This window comes from Lathamus discolor, chromosome 3 (assembly GCF_037157495.1).
Source record: "Lathamus discolor isolate bLatDis1 chromosome 3, bLatDis1.hap1, whole genome shotgun sequence".
Classification (NCBI taxonomy): domain Eukaryota; kingdom Metazoa; phylum Chordata; class Aves; order Psittaciformes; family Psittacidae; genus Lathamus; species Lathamus discolor.
The window spans coordinates 93982757-94000798 of NC_088886.1; the positions used below are offsets into that span (position 1 = coordinate 93982757).

Sequence of the window (18042 nt, forward strand, 5' to 3'; positions counted from 1 at the left end):
TGTATTGGAGCACAATAATGTATTACGGTTACTGAAGTTGAGATAGGAGGAAACATTATCAGTAGCAGTAAATACAAACAGTGGTGTCTAGAAGTGCAGCAGCAGCAGCTTTCTCCTGGTTAGTCAGGGCACTGTGAGACATTTTATTTATTTATTTATTTATTTATCCCCAAAGGCCTTTTTAATCAAAACTAAAATTTTTTTGGAACTGGTTATAATCCATGATTCTTTAGGGACGGGTTAGGTCTTGGCCAAAACCAGGATATTAGGGCTGCACGTGTTCAGTGCCGAGCTTTCTCTTTGTAATGTAAAGGGCATCCTATTTTTCTTGCTTATTGCTCTGTTAGCTTTTTCCAAGTGCAGGAAAACAAGCCACAACACATAATTTGCTCAGTCTTTTTTTTTTTTTTTTTTTGTGTGTGGTCTTGTAATTTCGCTTGGATACTGTATGCATAGGACCTTAAAAATTCAGGCAGTTAAAGCATTTAGGAGAACCAAGTTAAAACTGAAACTGCTGAAATGTCGTGTACATATCTCCTTTAATTGTCTGTTGTAGCTGCTTATTCATCTGACCTTTTAAAGGGTCTCACTTTGTTTCTGGTTTGCATGGTGTGCTGCAAAGTCTGTTGTGAAGTCCAAGTAGTTGATCCTCATCTGGAGGCTCTTTTACATGCTGTGCTGCCCTAGATTATTACTGTGAAAAAAGAAATGGAGATGCCAGGGAGCAGCATAAAAAGGCAAACTCGTGTGAAATTCTTCACAGGACCTTGGGACTAAAGAATTCATTTTTGGTGCTACCATGTTGGTGTATTTCCTGCAAAATTTCTTCAGGCGTGACTCGCTCCATGCTTTTAAAGACTATGTGCTTAAGTTAGGAATAGGATTTTGGCAGTACTCAGCTAGAAGAGAGTATTTTTGAAGATGTGCTGCTTTCGTGCTGCAAAAACATTTTTACAGAGGGTAAAATTTATTTGTTGATGTAACAAAAGAATTCTTCTAAGGCTTAAACATTCTAAAAAGATGGGTTTAAAATTTGGCTTCCCATCTTTCTTATCCTGACAGTATTTGAAATAACTTTGGTTTTCCTTCCAAATAGCAAATGGTTCTTGTGACTGTAATTAACTACAGTTAATTTTTATGGAGTTTCTTTTCCAGCACAACCTTGGCAGCAGCAATACTAGATCGTGGTGCTGTTCTCATCATCATCAGATGGTAGGCTGTTTTTGGTGTTCCTCCTCTGTAGTGTCAGCGCTATGTCCAGTTCTCTCAGCTGCTTCAAGAAACCCCGGTTTGGCAGAATGCATCGGTGTCTTGACACTTGCTCAATGGCATCCACTACTGTCATGTTCTTGTAAATCATCAGGTAAGCCAAGACCAGTGTAGCTGACCGGCTGCGACCCATAGCACAGTGAACCAGAACCTTGTCTGTGGAAACAAAGAGAAATGATGCAGAGATGACACTGAGTAATTCCCTTTTCTGACAGTGAAGGTTTCTGTGGTGCCCCTGCTCTCTTTGGTGGCTTGACTTATCCTTACCAGCATTTTAGTAAGACCCATGTTTTTACAGGTGGGGAAGCTGAGGCTGTAAATCTCACTGTAGTAACTGAACACCATCTACATTGGAGATTACCCATTTCATTCTATACCGGGTTGCAGAGAAGGCCCCAGGGGCTGCAGCCTTGTCTTAAGTAACATTAGCAAGCCCCACTGCAACCTAACTTTATATGTCTCACAAGTGACAAGTTATGTAAATCTGTGTTTGGACATAATGACCAAAGCACAGGGGTGTGAGAGGGTTTAGTGTCTGATCAGACAGTCCCTCCATGAGGATAAATGGGGTGCAGAGGTGCATTTCTCAGTTCTACAAGCTAGACACAAAAGCTAACCGAAGCTGATTATATTTTGTGGTTTTGACAGTAATGTCCTTGAGGATCTAGATTACATCACTTAATGCCAAAACACTTCATTTGTAAAATACAGCTAACAAGGCTTTCTTAAGGCTCAGTAATGTTTTTCAGGGCAAAGCATAAGAAGGGCCATGGAAGTTACTAGGCATGTAACAAGGGGGATAGAAAGAAACCACTTCTTAAGGCTTGGTCAAGCTTCTTTAAAAATCTGGCTAGTCACCCTGTTACATTGAGTGAAAGTAGCATTTCACCATCACCTCTCTGAGGCTTTAATATGATCATCTCCTGGCAGTAATAGTTTGTCATGTGTAATACTGTGAATGCAGAATCTCTCCTGGTAGTTTTGATGTCTGAATAGATGTGCCTCAAGATTTAGCTTTGTGACATTGTTTGGTTTAACTTTGGACTTCCAGAGGCAGAAAGTCTATGGTTTCAGGTACTAGCAAGGATGTAAACTAAAGTGAAATCTTCCCAATTTACTTTGTCTGGGGGAGGTGGAGGTTTCACTTGCTTTCATGTTTGATTAACAGGTTTTGGAAGACTTCAAAAGATTTCCAAAAATTACTCAGAGCCCTTGAGGGGGTCTGACAAAGGTTGAACTGCTGAAGGAAGTGGATTTGGAGCACTCTCTCTAACACCCTGCTAAGCTGAATTGCCACAGGAAAAAAATACCTCCTCACAGGGCCAATAATAGTTTATCTCTGTCAGCTATGCCTAGTGAGAAGTGTTGGGTGCAAAGCCATGACTCCTGCTGATTAACTCCTTTGCTTCCAGGCATAAAAGGATGTCTTGGCACAAGCAGCATTGGTGTGCAATGGATGCATCAAGAACTGCCAACACTAGAGGATAAATGGTTACAGTCTGCATCCTAATCCCAGCAGATAGTCTTAGAGGCATCTTGGCAAAATTCCAGTCTCTCTGATAACTAAAAGTGCCTCTTCCTCTCCTGGAAAATGATAATCCCTTCTATTATTACTTGCAAGTATTTGAAACGGATAAAAACTCTCATTTGTTCAGCCCTTCATGCTTCTCTTTAGAGCTTCCCACCTTGTAAATGGGTTGCTGTTGAGGTGATAAATACATGATAGGACAAGGCAGGCTTTCCTTTGTGTGGGTGGCAAATGCAGGGGATCTAGGAGAAAATGTACAGTTTTGTATTGTTAACAAAGGTAAAAAATGGCTGTACAATGCTGAAATGCCCCCTGCTTGTAGGAAAATGAAGTCTGTCTTTTCTTCTGTGTGAATATTTAAGATCTGACTGCCTATTACAGCAAAACGCTGGTACTAACCTGCAGAGCTGCGTCCCTTCTATGCCTTTTGTACCTCTTAGTTCTGATGTAAGAACCAGTCTGAATCTTCCTTTTCCAAGATTGAATCCACTCTTACTCTCTTTGATTCTCACACTTACATCCTTCAAGGTATGGCTGAATATAGAATACCAGTGCACAGAAACAGAGGTCTACTGAGTGGTGGCAGGTCCCTGAGCTATTTTGGTCACTTGACTGGGGCTTGTGTTTCCTGAAAATCTGTCCAGATGCAGCGCTCTCATTCCAGAGTCAAATGGAGTGATGACTGCTCAGGTGTTTGATCAAATGCCTTGGGTTTTTGTGTCTGTCTCCTATGTTTCTTCTCATGTTGCTTTTTTTACATTTATCTTTAGTTTATGTTCTCCCATGACATTTTCATATGCAAAGAAAATGCAATTCCCCTCTAGCTCAATTTCTGAGGAATTAAGGCACCAAGGGAATGAGTACTCTTATCTGTGGCATAGTAGGGAACTTAAAAACCTCTTAAAATAACATCTTCTGTTTGGGATAATCAGGCCTCACTGACACAAATTTTAACCTGCCCTCTGGTCTGAATTGCATGGGTTTGGAAATCTTTATGAATAGCTGAATGATAGCATGCATAATTGTGAACAGTTTTGAGTTTGCCTCTAAACTACTCTTAAGAACATTGAAAGCAGCTCAGATTGAAGTCCATCTGCCTATGTTTAAACTCTGCAAATACTGCTCTGATCATGGAGTTTCTTCATCATCACAAAGATTTTGAAGGTTAGGTCAGAATTAATGTGTTAGGACTGTGTTTTGACAGTGTCTGAATGGCTAAGCTTTCTGGCCTGTTGCAAAAAGACAGAGGCTTCTTCATCTGCAGGGAAAGTTGTTCCAACAACACTGACTGTTGAGCATCTTCCCAGCAAAAGCATTGTATGATGACATCTATGAATTCGACCACTTGGCTGGCTGAAGGTTGCTCCCCGAGCAATGTGATACAGTCAAAGTAGATTCATTAGGACATGCATTCTGCTTACAAATGTGTAAACTTTTCTTGTTGCCGCTTTCCCTCTCTCAGTATTTGTTCAGTTCTGATGCAAAGTAGCAAAGGAGTGTAATTGTGTTACTGATCAGAACTATTTAGCACCTTATACTGAAATCCCATGTTGGGAGATAGTTACGTGGTTACTTAGCATGAAATCCTGTTAAGGAATATGGATGCTATTTGTCAGGAAGATACACACAAATAGTCCTTTCCATTAGGCCCCTTGAAATACAGAGCACCTTTCTATACTCAATGTGCATTCACAAATAATGCGTGTAGTTCTTGGAGGAGAGCACTAGTTACTTGCCTCTAGGCTTTTCTCCTGTAAGTGTGAGAGACATCAGTCTACTCTTCAGTTTAGCTTCTGGAGTCATTCTGTTCTGTAAATGTGTAGTGGGAAGCTACTGTCATTGTGGGCCATGCATAGGTGCGTATCTTTGGCTGGGATTGGAGATGTACATGTTGTGTACTTTTCCCTCATGAGAAAGTTAAGAGCTTGCTCTTTTTCTTCATGAGTATTACAGTAATTCCTTATTTTAGTGATCTCTATCAGAAAAGATCCTGTCTTGTTTGAAAAACAAACATATGAATGTGGCAGGCAGTGCACAGCTGCAGAAATTGCTGCAGTTGGTATTACCTACTTTAGTGAAGATTTTTTGGTTTGAGGAAGTTCATCCAGTCACTCTGATTTGGCTTTATGTTTCAGTGCTGGACTGGTGCTTGATAACTATCTCAGAACCTGCTGGACTTTGAAACAAAAACATTAATACTTCCTCCTCCTCCCCATCCTACCCTTCCCTGCCCCAGTGTTTATTGGGATGCAAGGGTGGGGAGGATGGGGTTCTAGCCTTTGCTGCTTACTTTGTGCTCATTTCTTTACCCCAGTGCAGCAGAGAGAACTCCTGCAGGAACAGGAGGGTGTTGAAAGTGAGGAAGTCTGCATTTCTTATTTCAGCTACTCCAGTCTGATACTGACCTCTGGCTTCCAGCCGTGGAGGTCACTAGATCCCATATGCATGTTAGTTGTCCGCTCCTTCCCAAAGGCAGTGCTTCAGACATAATTTTTTGAAATGCCAAGTACCTTTCTTCACAAGCAAGAAAGCTCGTGTAGCAGTTTCTTCTGTTATTAGTACTTTGAATTTTAAAACTGAACTGCTTTAAGACTTTATCCTGAACAAGGAAAGGGACTGTTGCTGTTGAAAGGGTAAAATTGTTTAAGACCTGTGTAGCTACTGGGGGCAAGCTGCGTAATAGCTGGATACAGCTGAGCTAAACAGCCAAGAACAGAAGCTGACACAAAGCTAGAAACTTGATATGTGACCCCCTCTGATATTAAGGTCTTTGTAGGTCAGCAGGAAAGTCTTAAGTTTCTCAGCTGGTTTCTGCTAAAATACCCTGTAGAGATTTAAAAAAGAAAACCTCCCAAACCAAAACGTGGAGGGGGAAAAGAGTAGGAGTAATCTTGAAAGCCAGTGTGAGGCCTAGGCCTTAGCACTTCACATTGGTGTACAGTTTTCTGATAGAACTCTGTTGGAGATCAGCAAATAATGAATTGTGATAATCAAGCTGAGAAATTGCAAAGGCTTTAATGAAATGTTTCTAGATCTCTGGTGTCAGAGTTGTTTTGGTCACCTGCTGCTTAGAAGATGGCAGAGATAAATCTGCTATAGCTTGTAGTAGATTTGATGACCAGGTAAGAAGGTAGGCTTTGTAGAGCGAATCTAATGCTGCAGAGCATGAAGCTGTGGAGTCTCTGCAGAGCACTTGTGTTCCATTCCCACTGCTATGCAACTAATATTCATTAAACCTTTCCTCATTGGGACTAATTTAAGGAAGAGACAGCTACTTCATGGAACCTATGCAATGTCCAGTTGTTTCTGATGAGTTTATGAAAGAGTCAAAACAAAAAACTTGTCAGGAGATAATGCAAGCTGTGACGTGAGCTTTATCAAAGTGCTTCATAAGAGGCTCTGGGGCTGGTACTAGTTCTGCAGTGAAAAAGGTCCTTGTTTACATCACTACCTTCCCTTAATCTAGTTTTCTGCTACTAGTTTTATATTCTGTGTTAAACTTGGACTTGTTTCCTTCCCACAAGGTTAAATGCAAGGGAACTATGCTTATAATCAAATGGAGTAAATACTCTACTGTTTTTAACCATATTCAGCATCGTCCTTACTTCTTTCATCCTGAAGCGCATTATCAATGAATTTAGAAGCTGAATAAAAGAACTGGCTGAGCTTGAAAGTAGGGAGATCATCTGCTTCCACTCCGTGGTACTCCACAGCCATGTCGTGATAATATTCTGCTCCTGTGTCCACATTCCGCTGACCATGGGCCGCATTGAGGATGTGGGTGAAGCCTGCCTTCTGAAGGCTGTAGCGATCTAGTGCAGTTTTCCTGTTAAAACAAGAGCTATCATGTAAGTGAAGAACCTTCTTACCCAGCAAGCCAGGAAAAAAAAATCTGATTTGGTATGTTCTAAATGTTAATTGAACTGATAATGCGTCGAAAATGCATCATTTACCCTTGTAAAGATCTTAAGATACTGTCATTTAGAGTGAATGATACTTCTGGAGTTCATAACTATCTCTCCCAGGTCCTTAGAGCACCTTAAAAATGAATTTATTTTCCTGATGCCTTTGTAATGTAGGAAATACTGGCTTCTGTTCATCTTATACAAGAAGAAGCTTGAGATACAGAAAGTAATTGAATTATTTAAAGTCATAAGTCAGTAGCAGAACTTGAAATAGGACCCAGGAATGCTGCTTTCCCCTTCTGTCCCATCAATAGATATTGCAGAACTAATTAGAGTGAGTGATATGTGAGTAGTAAGATATTTAGGATTCAAAAAGAAGCTCTTTGTCTCTAAAAGAAGTTACTGAGTTTTTTCTCCAATTCTGTTTTAAAAAATAAAAATAATTTTAAATATCACCCTTTTGTGGTCACAGCTCCCTTCCAGGTTTCCTTTTACTGTAGTGTTTGGTTAAACCACAGGTCTAAAGCAGAAGGAACTAGATACAAAAATTGGTTAGCCTTCAGGGAAAGCTGAAGTTCTTGCATTTATCATGATATTCTAATTTATTTTGTCCTCTCTTCCCTTAGATAAGGGGAGTCAGATAGGTAAGGAAATCGTAGATTTTTGTGTGCCTAAACCCACTCTAAGTGCTTGCCAGCAGTCTGAAATTATTCAAAAAGTGCAGTTTGTAGCTAGGCATGTAAAAACCTTTTTGTTCCATTACAGAAAGCTTTTAGTTTTGGTAAGTTTTGTTCAGGAAAAGCTGTCAAGTATCATTAGTGCCTAGGAGGACTATTGAGGTACCCCCCCCCCAAAAAAAAAAAAAAAATTGCATAGGCTTTATTCTGTTAATGTTTTCACATAACTACTGCTGCCATAAGTGAATTAATGCATGATGTGAAACAGCTTTTTCCAACCAGGAGTGCCTCTCTCCGTAATATCTCCCGAACATTTCAATGTGTAAATGCAGCTACTGCCACACAGGATGTTGCGGTGGGCTACCTGTTGTGCTTCATAATTCTAGTGGTGACAGCTCAGAATAGCTTGATGTTGACTACACCTTCCCAGCCTCTGTCAGAGTTGAAATCCCCCTTTGAACAGTGATTAGGGCATTTAACTGGGATATAGATACTGAAGGTCTTACCTATGTTCACTTTTATCTAATTAAAGCTCATGGTAACTGGCTGTTCTGAGTAGATACTCCTCCCTGCAGAAATTACTTAGTGGACAGGAATGATAATGTCTTGACCCTACTGTCATTGTTGTCAGGAAGTAATGTCCACTATGCAGTGATTTTAAAAGTAAATAAAAACTCCAGATAGTGTGGTGATGCCTGCCTAAGCTCAGTCAACTCTGGAGGACAGAGAAGAAGCAGCATCTTGCTGTGATTTGCCACCTTCACCTCAGGTTAATTAATGTGCAGTCCTTCCCTGAATATTCCTGTTGCAGTGATTGACCTAGAAAGCTTTTTTTCTTCCGCCTTTTAGGAGATTTGTGCCTTTGGATTCTCTTAAAGTGTATATGCTCTATGCACTTTGCCAGCAAAGGCACTTCAGTTCTGGACTATATGGAAGGCCAGTAAAAAAAAAAGAGTAAAGCTGCATGAATAACTACTTCTCTTGGTTCTGATGTGCTTGAGGTGAACTACAGATTGTGCTTTCAAATTGTCTTATTTTATTTTACCTCCCTGATGCTGGGATAGAGAAAATACGTTTTTCCATTCACCAGGTTGGCCCAAAGCATGTATCCAACAAACCATGAAAGACTGATGGTTTCAGGTCAGAGATCTGTGCTCAACTAGAACCCTTGCAGTTGGAGATCTACATCCTGAATAGCAAGTAGGACTGCAGTGTAGTTAGGGTCAGTGAAAAAAACAAAGTTTCTGATGGACTGTGGATACTACTAGATGTTAGCTTCTGCAAGCACTGCTTAGGCTAATAAACAACATTTGAATTATATAATGAAATTGTTCTCAGCAAGGACAATGTCAGACAATAGGTTGCATGACAGTCATTAACATTTGGTGCTTGCATTCCTCTGAAACACAGTTTTCCTTTCCTTGATTAGGTTCTCAGGGGATTTGTGCCTTTTGACACAGTGGGTGAAACTAATGCATTTGTTTCTGATGGTTGCACTTACAGTCTTGTTCTGTGTGGAAGGATCTCATTTTCAAGTGTTCAGAGGCACCAGTGTTTCAATAGGCATTCAGAAAGAAAGGATACCATCTTTTCATTAACTGAGCAATCAGCTCAGTCTAGCCAAGTACCTGGTAACTTCCCACTCCACCTCCCAGTCTTGCCTGTATCTGCATACTGTGCATTTCAGGGCTGGGATGGAATTAATCCTCCTCCTTTTTATTTAACCAATTAAAGACAAGGCAGGTGTTCATTTTGCATCACAATTTGCATTAGCCGTTGTTTTGCCGTTGTCCTGCTGAAGTTAAGGAATATGCATATTGTTACTCTTAGTTCCCTCTGTTTTCCACGGCTTGGGCTAAAAATGGAATCAGCAGTGGATCAACCTTGAATGCTGTTTCAAAAAGCCCATTGTAAATACTCAAGTGTAATGAAATCTTCTGTGAAATATCTATTTTTCTAAGTAAATTATAGGTGTATCAAGGAAGTACTTAAGCTGTCCACTGTTTCTGGCAATGAAGAACATTTACTCTTTTCCTCAATGTTTGGGATAGGCTGAATTTAAAACATCATCCGGTTTTTAATTGCACTTGATATGTAAACAGATTCAGCAATACCCTTTTGGACTGAATGTTGCCTTGCCCAGTATATTTCTTACCTTTGCAATACGGATGCACGTTTTCTTCTTTTTATGGATGTTGCTAATTCAGAAAACTTCCAGAAAATGAGTGCTCAGTGTTGATCACTCAAATCTATCAACATCTCCACACTTTCACTGGAATAGGTACTTAAACAATGCAGTGTGTAAGTGTTGTAGAACCTGTCAATTGAACAGAGACCCAGAATGCTTGCCCTGGCCAAGTGGAGCAGGGTAAATATACGTCCTGTGGGTAGGTATGTGGCTTGTGCATCTGCAGGCTGAGCTGTTGCATGTAATCTGTAAAGTGGATGTTGGTACCTTTTTTCCATTAGATACTCTGGACAATGTGATCTCTGGAAAGCTTTTCCTAAGGTTTCTAATACATAATATTGTGTAGAGATCTGATGAAATAGTTACTGTGCAATACAAAATAGGGTTCACTGGACTGCAAGAGGGGCCTGCCTTGGGCTTTAGAATCTGCATCGTGTGAAGAAATCTGAAGTGATGCTTACTGTTTTTCAAGAGCCAAGAATGCTTAGTTTCAAACTTGATATGGAGATTAGAAGGCAGTTATGTTATTTCTCCTTTCTCTCTATCACCCCAGTCTTGCACTTGAAAATTATGTTTTCATGAAAGATACCTCCACTGTCCTTTCAAAAATTTTCTTTTTTTTTTTTTTCTGGTAGAATCTTTACCCAAAAGCTAGACAAACAGCCCAGCTGGACCACCACTTGTCATATATGCCCAGGTTTGTCTGTATTTTCACTCCCATCAGCTTTCTTTTTACCTTCTTCTTTGATCATAAATATTACTGGGCAGAGTCTGTGCTGAGACTCTGACACTGCCATAATATAGGCAGTTAAACTTGAGGTCATGCTGGGTCTGCAGTATGTTGATTGCCAGTTAACACAGAGCAAGGACCAGGCTGTTAAGCCTTCATATAGAGCGACCCATATGCCTGTAAATGGAAATGTTGCTGTGCCTCTTGATGTGTTTGCTTGGAATGGCTTTAGCCATCAGTGAACTCTAGGTTTATGCAGAGGACTGGCTTTCTTTCCAACCTCAGTTGAATCTAGTGTTGTGGAAGCATCCCTCGTTACCTGTTTACCTTTACTAGAGTCTAAATTTTTTGGGTGTTTCACCATGCATCATGCTCCTTGTTATGTCCCAAGGAAGGGGGAATGCTTTTGGTCTTCCTTGCAGTTTTTACTATGCCTGAGGTATTGGTATTTGAGATGAAAAGAAGGAATAAATCAAGCGTAAGTTTCTGCTAATATCCAACTGGTTTAGGTGACTAATAGCATAGGATTGTTCAGGGATATATGAATCATAAACCTTATTGGAGGATTCATAACTCTTTTAATTCACTTTCAGCTAGAAATGGCATAGATTTTTTTTTTTTCCCTTGCAATTGGCTTACTTAAAGAGTTTAATAGTCAAGCTAACAATATTCTTCTTTTCCCTCTTCTGGTGCTGCTGTTTCCTAAATTGCAATTAATATTCCCATTTTTGTGATTATGGTTGAGTTTTAAGTAGCCATTGTAAAGAGTTTGCTACAAATGCCAGTGTAGGTGAAGCCTTAAACATTTCACTACTCTTGTGATTGTTTTCATTTTTTATGTCTCCACCATCTGTGCTCTTAGCGCTTGATTTCTTTTCACATGGTGCAACTGGGGTCTCCAGTGTCTGCCTCGAACATGTTCCTATGCAGAGAAGGTGAAGTGTGGCACTGGGAGATAACAGTGAAATTTTCAGTGAAATTCACTTTAGTAAGAGCTGAACTGGACAGATTGGTCCTGTGTAAAAACTCAACAGTTCTTCAGTTCAGAGCACATAAACATATGCTGATAGTTAAGCATACCCAGAAGTCCTTCCTTCTGTAGCAAAGCATGTTAAGTAAAAACTCAGTGCTTTGCTGAATCAGACCCTGCATTTACTGTAGGACAGATGGACTCGTAAACATGTTTTTAAAGTTCTGAGGCAAGGGGGAGTACTTTGATATGGGAATGCCACCAAAAGGGCGAAAACTTGAGATAAAATCACTTTCATGTAGGAATATATTGATAATAACAGACTCTCACTGAGAGGAGGGACTGTCCCAAACAAAAAAGTCATCCGTTTTCAAATGGTTCCCAAAAGAGTATTTGCATCTCTCGCGTTGTGCAAGGGCAAGTTAAGGGCTTGTCCAAAACTAACTGTGCCTGCTGTCAGTTTTAAAGCTTAAGGTTCACAGGATTAAAAGCAAGTGCTGCAGCAAACTCTCCCTTCTTCTGGAAGCAACTGAAAGCAACAGTGTAAGTAGTTGTAATGCGAAGGAAAATCCTTCCTTTCAAGTTGCCATCTCCAGTGTACCAAATCCTTTCTCTTCAAAAATACTGTCATAACAAGCTTTAGTCCCAGCTGCTTTCATCAGGAAGTTGCCCAAACCAATTTAGTTGGAAAAGAGGGAAAATCAACTTGTAGGCACTGCAGCCTGCACCTCCACATCAAATGTTAAGTATATTAAAAGCAGCTAATGAAGAGAAGAGAAGCCAGCTGATGAGGAAAACCCAAGTGTACATCTAAAGGAAGGGAAGTAATCCTCCAAAATGCCTCATGAGGATGTGGGCAGAGCAGCTCCCTTGACAGGTAAGTCAGTACCTTACAGCTGGTACTGGTCAACCAGATGACTGGTGTGCTAGTAAACTCTTAAGTACAGCAAAGTCTCTTAAGCTTGAGCAATGCAAACATGTTTCAGTATAGACTGTTAAAACCACAGATTGACGTGACCCAGATTGACAAAACACCAGGAAATCTGAGGCAACATGTTACTAGAAGAAAAATCATCTCAAACTTTTCCGTTTTCTTCAGCGCTGAAGGAAAGCTTGATGCAGGATGATAATTTACCAGATGGTCAGTGTCAGAAAGAAGCTTCCTGAATATAGGCAATACTGACACTTTCTTAAGAAAATCTGGCACTTCTCCCTCCTGAGGAGAGATGTTGAGAATTTCCAATAATACTGACCCAATTTCCTTTGGTAACTCCAGCACTGAGGGAGTCTAGAGATAGTGAAGCACTGTATCCCCTTTTCCTTCTGAGGTGTTGCTCCGTTTCTGTGGATACCTCCTGTTCAGTGTGAATTAGAAGAATTTTTAGGTACCGCTGAAAATACTGAAGAGGATCTTCGTAATACGTGGTACAAAAGGATTTAGCAGTCCATTTTCTTCTGGTCCAAAGTGGTGGGGTTTGTTTTTGTAAATGATGCAACCTAGGTACAGGGAATACCTCTTTGCTTCATATGCAGCAGAGAGGCATCAAGCCTGACTGACTACATCAAGTGATGTAGTCAGTCAGACCCCGGTCTTGACTTCAGTCACTCGCCAAGTGTTAGGAATCACCTATGGAGAGAGATGTTGGTATGTGGGGAATTTTTACTTGTCTTGGAAATCATTGCTGCTTTGAGAGGCTTACAGTCCAGTGTTACGGATTTGATTTTCTGAATCGTTAAACTGCTGTTGCAATTGGCAGATCTTCGTACTAACAATACTAACATACTAACAAAAAGGTTGAAACTATGTCTTCAAGAGAATTCTTATAATCCAAATTTGCATGCACTTCTATTTTTTTTCATTATTAATACTGCTGTAGATCCTAAGAGTTCATAATGGTAAAACAGTGGGAGGCAACTATTTTCTACCCATCTGTTTTCTTCTACGTTAGTATAAATTGTCTTTCTACTTAATCTCTTGAAAAAAGCCATACTGTATCCTTTTTCTGGAGCAAGGGTAGAGGAGAGAAGGAGTTTTACTTACATTTACCTATATTTAAAGTTTACTTATAGATGTTCATTATCCTACAGCTCAACCTGTAAGTTGTAAGTTTGAGTTACTCATGTATCTTGTTGAATCTTACCTGTGTTAGTTCTCAAGACCTGGGGCTTTACTGGGACAAGCACAGACAATAGCTTTCTTGAAGTACAAGCTCAGTTCAGCTGCATATCCAGAATATTATTTTCCATATTTAACCTGTAAGGAAGTAGATTCCAGAAGACTTCTTTTCCTCTGGAGTAGTTTGAGAACACAAAGACCTGAAACTGTGATCAGGCCTTACATCCTAATGAGAGCTAGAGAGTGGTTAAAAGGAAAATAAAATCTGGGGAAGCCTTTGTCTTCAGCTAAAATATTCTTTGAAATTCAGAAAAGTGGAACCATGATCATCATGTGGGGTAACAAGGCGATAACTGTTGCAAGAAGAAACTATAAACTGCATAACTAGTAGAGGTATTTTCCATGTGATTGCAGTGAACCAAGCAGACTTGGGATTAGCCAATCAAACTGCCCATGCAAGTAAGCCAGTGACCAGTGAAAGAAAGGAGCAAGACAAAGCTGCTTTCTATCCCTTTAGGCATCCTTTAGGTGTGAGGAGGATATATGCAAGCACTAATCCTCATAGCAGACGAATAAGATCTTGGCAAAGCTTGTTTTATTCCTATCACTGGGCTGTCTCCTGCAAGTTCCAGTGTCTGGTCTTTAAAAGTCCTTGGAACTTGCTGGAGGAAAATTTCAATTGGAGCTGAACACAGCATGTTATATTTTGAGGCTTTGATTATTCTGGGTCTGACAGGCTCATGGAGATTTCATTGCCTCTGGGCAACATCTGCAGTGAAGCCTTGTAACAAAAGGATTGAGTGGCCTCACAGGGCTCCTTGATAGCCTGTATTGCATTAGAAGGAAGATGTGGTTATGTAGTCAGGTTAATTAATTAGCATTTCCATAAGCAGTCACAAGTCCTGTTAACCTTGTAAATGCAGGAGGCAGGAATGAAGCACAGATGTGAAGGCTCTGAAGATAAACCCTGCATGTGTGTGTTCACTTGATTTTGTTGATGAGCTCCACTAAATTCTTTCAAGATCAACTTTAATTTAGCATGGCTAAGGATGCAAATGCAACCAACATCTGTTCATGTCTTCATGGCAGCTCTTCAGCAACCAGTGCTACAGCGTGATCTTAAAATAAAATAATACAGACCCCCCTGCCACACTGAAGGAGAAAGCTGTTGGTTGGAAGTAAGGTGTGGAGCTGGCTGAGGACAGATACAGAGGTCTGGACTTTGCCTGCTTCAAATGAAGTTTTAGTTCTGGTAAGAAAGCTGCATCTTGCCTGCGGACCAGTCATCATCTTGGGTTTTCTGCTACTGAATGTTAAGTTTGCCCCTGTCTGGCTGACTAATTGGGCTCTTTCAGGGAGTCCTATTTTCTGGTGAAGTTTTACTTCTGTTAACTCCCCATCTGCTCCTCAAGTCTTTTTTCTTCTCCATTAGCTTTCTCGTGCTTCCAGCCCATCAACTTGGGGAGCTTGTTTCCTCTTGAAGCACCATTGCTTTTCCTCCTGACTTAAGATTGGTCCGCTGCAGAAATATACTGCCTGGTGTAAGTGGGCATAGCTCGAAGTACCTTTCAAGAAGTTTAGTTTTGCTGTTCCTGTGGTGAGTTTGTACTAAGTGCAGGTGTATTATATTCAGAGTCACACCTTCCAACATTTATTAAATTAACAAACCACTGCTGCAGGAACAATTACAGGAAAGGTTCAGTGGCTGCTGTCGTGGGCTCAGAGACTACTGTCCAGATACCTGTTGTCTCATTAGATTCCTTTGCTAGAGGGCAGAGCTGTAGCTTCGTCACAGAGATAAGGTAATTCTTCCAACAGCTTAATTCAGAATAATTCTGCTGGTGATTCTGAACAAGGAAGTAGGAAATAAGTGCCAGAAGAAGCTCTTTTTTACACCGAATCTTGACTTAGAAATATGTAGCAAAAGGGATAGGATAGGGTGGAGAGAGGACAACTCAACCCCCTTTTCTTTGTTCCTGAGTCATTTGGCCAGGCTTTTCTCATGTCTTAATCTCTAAAAGTCTCTGGAAGTGGGAGCCCAGAAATTATGTGTCTTTCTGTTCCCTCTGGCGCCACAGAAGTAATTGGTTGATGATATTAGGAATCTTGTAACTTTCAAGGCTGTATATCTTTCCTCTTTTATAAGCTGGCAACAGATGAATTTTAGGACCTTTTAAAAAATTATTGAGAACTTTGGAGCCAGTGGAGCTCCTGCTTGTGCCTTTCAGTAATGATGTAAAATAAACGTCATGTTAGCACACGGTATAGAAGAAAATGGGAAGTAGACCAGTAATGCCTAAGGGGTAAGAAAAGCACTCTTGCTCGGCTCAGGGGCTTGGGTTGGGGAATTTTCTGATGGCATGTCTCTGGGTTGCAGCAGCCATCTCTGCTTGTTGGAATAGGCTGTTTCTAGTTTAGTCCTGTGCTCAGCAGAGCCAAGTCTGTTTTGTGGGTTTGGTATTTTTCCAAATCACACTTGGTCTGATCTGCAGCTTTGCCTTCCACAGGGTTCTGTTTGTTTTAATCTCTTGAGCAATTTGGAAGTGCAGAGTATTCCATGTACAGAAGCACAAGCTTGGAAATGCAGAAATACCACTGCGAGTTGAGCTGTCCCTTTAATCGCTTTTCAAGAATTACGTTTTAGGTTTAAACCAGCCTAAGCTGTGGTCAACACATCTAGGTCTTGCTCCTCTGTCAGTGTAACTCTGGAATTGCACAAATCACTCCTTGCAATGAGCCATTTAAAAATAGATCATGACTGGCTTCAACCTCAGCAGCCTACACCAGTGCCACAAGTGCTCCTGTTACTGAGACTCGAGCAGTAGACCCTGCCACACTTATTCAGCGCTTTCCTGAACCAGCAGCAACCGACACTGTGTGCCCATATCTGAGGGCCATCCCAGGCTCTGATGGCTCTGTTGGATTCTGGCATCTGTCAGTACCTTCACTGTACATCATCACTGCTAAATACTAGTGAATGAGGAGGAGGAGGAAAGAAACACTGTTCTCTGTTGGTGAGCTGTATTTAGTGCAGCTTAGTCATCTCCTATGTAAAAGAGATGTGCTATGTACACTTACTTGTCCACTATGTAAAGCAGTACTATGTACACTTACTCATCTCCTATGTAGAGATTGGGCCAGACTTCATTGACGTGAGTGTACTGTGGGCATCCTTTCCAGAAGAGTCGCTCCAATTCAAATGCACCTGGAGTGGAGTAATCCTCATCAGGATCTACTTTCATTGCTTTGTATGCATTTTTCTTCCCAGCATTCAAACCTGCTGATGACATCTTGTCCATGGAGTAGCGCTCTCAGGTTGTGCAAGAAACTGGAATGTAACCAAAACAAAATGTTAAGCTGAGGAATCACAAAGCAGGCAACTTCTGCTCCAATTGTGTGATGCTGGGAGCAGCACCAGCCAGGCGTGTTTGGGCCAGGCACGGTATGGGCAAGGAATGCTTTTGGACAAGCTCACCAGCAATGGGAGCAAAAGCCAGAAGTTTGTGATCACTGAAGATCAGTCTCCACTGGGAATTTGTTTCCTGGAAAGTCTACTGGTACAAGTTTATTAGGTCCAAGAGCCTGATCCAAGGGATCTAGAGCAGCTTGGGGAACTGAGTGGGGTAAATAAGTTTTGTTATTGTTAACTGTGAATTTCATAAAGGCTTATCTGTGCAATTTTCAGCAGTGCAGGGAGGTAAAATGTGTATATTCAGGTAAATGTTGGGTGTAGCAGTCCTGTTCTTTAAAGATCTTAATGCAGCCCTGCACACTGAACCTTGTAGGCTTTTTGCAGGAAGTAGAGTTTGCCTTTTGGCAGCACCACTGACTGATTGACAAAATATTTTCTAGCCAGGTTGGGCTCAAGGACTTCCTTCTTTTTGGGTTCACTTTTTGGTGGTTTTGGGTTTGGTTTTTTTTTTTTTTTTTTTTTTTTTTTGGGGTTTTTTATTTTTTTAACCTTGGTGCATACCTGCCAAGTGGGTAGGAAGAAGCACCGATGAATATACAGAGGGGAGCAATGGAGTAATATTATCCTGTAGGTAAAGCCGGAGTATCATTAATGGTGCTAAAACCAGCACCCTTTGCCTGTCCATGCTGTCAAAGCCGAGTTGCTCAAAACTGACAACCCTGATGTCCTGTGTGTCTGAGCGGTCTGCTAGTGTTGAATGGTGTCAGCTTTACACATCTCTTGAAGCTCCAGATTCTTGTTTGCTGTAATTTTCTCAGCTGCTGTCCTGACCAGGGCTTTCCCCTGGGAATTTTGTCCCCCTCAGCTGTGGAGTCAGCAGTTAAAGCCCAGTTAGGTGATGTCTCTCCTCCCCCACTTCCTGAAGATCTGCCTTGCTTAGGAGCTGGGCACTGACCCCAGGAGCAGGCTGGAGTTTTCACAAAGCTGGTGAGCAAAGTTAAAGGCCAAGGACTAACTCAATGCATTCCCCATCCATATCTTTAAGACACTGCCTTAGGACATAGTAGGTAACTGTAGGTTTGCTTTTGGACAGGTGGGTTCTTTGAGTGCACGGGTTCTTTACATCTTCATTTAACTTTCCTAATCTCCTGCAGCTGAAGTATCCCAGGTAAAAGACCATGAAATACATGTGATACAGAAACCCTTACACCAGCAGCAACCGTACCAGCCACTATGGGTGTAGTGCA

General features: G+C 41.0%; 2 protein-coding genes across 2 annotated transcripts in view; both read right to left on the reverse strand.

Moving 5' to 3' along the window:
* The window catches only part of DUSP13B (dual specificity phosphatase 13B), a 140824-nt gene that overhangs the window by 48855 nt on the left and 73927 nt on the right, over window positions 1-18042 (reverse strand). The gene's annotated exons all lie outside the window — the stretch shown is intronic.
* DUSP29 (dual specificity phosphatase 29) lies at window positions 1021-17459 on the reverse strand. Its single transcript, XM_065672801.1, has 4 exons — window positions 17357-17459; window positions 16498-16711; window positions 6403-6623; window positions 1021-1425 (listed from the first exon to the last, which is right to left on the reverse strand). The coding sequence occupies exons 2-4, from the start codon at window positions 16680-16682 to the stop codon at window positions 1178-1180; spliced, it is 654 nt and encodes a 217-aa protein (XP_065528873.1). The 5' UTR covers window positions 16683-16711; window positions 17357-17459; the 3' UTR covers window positions 1021-1177.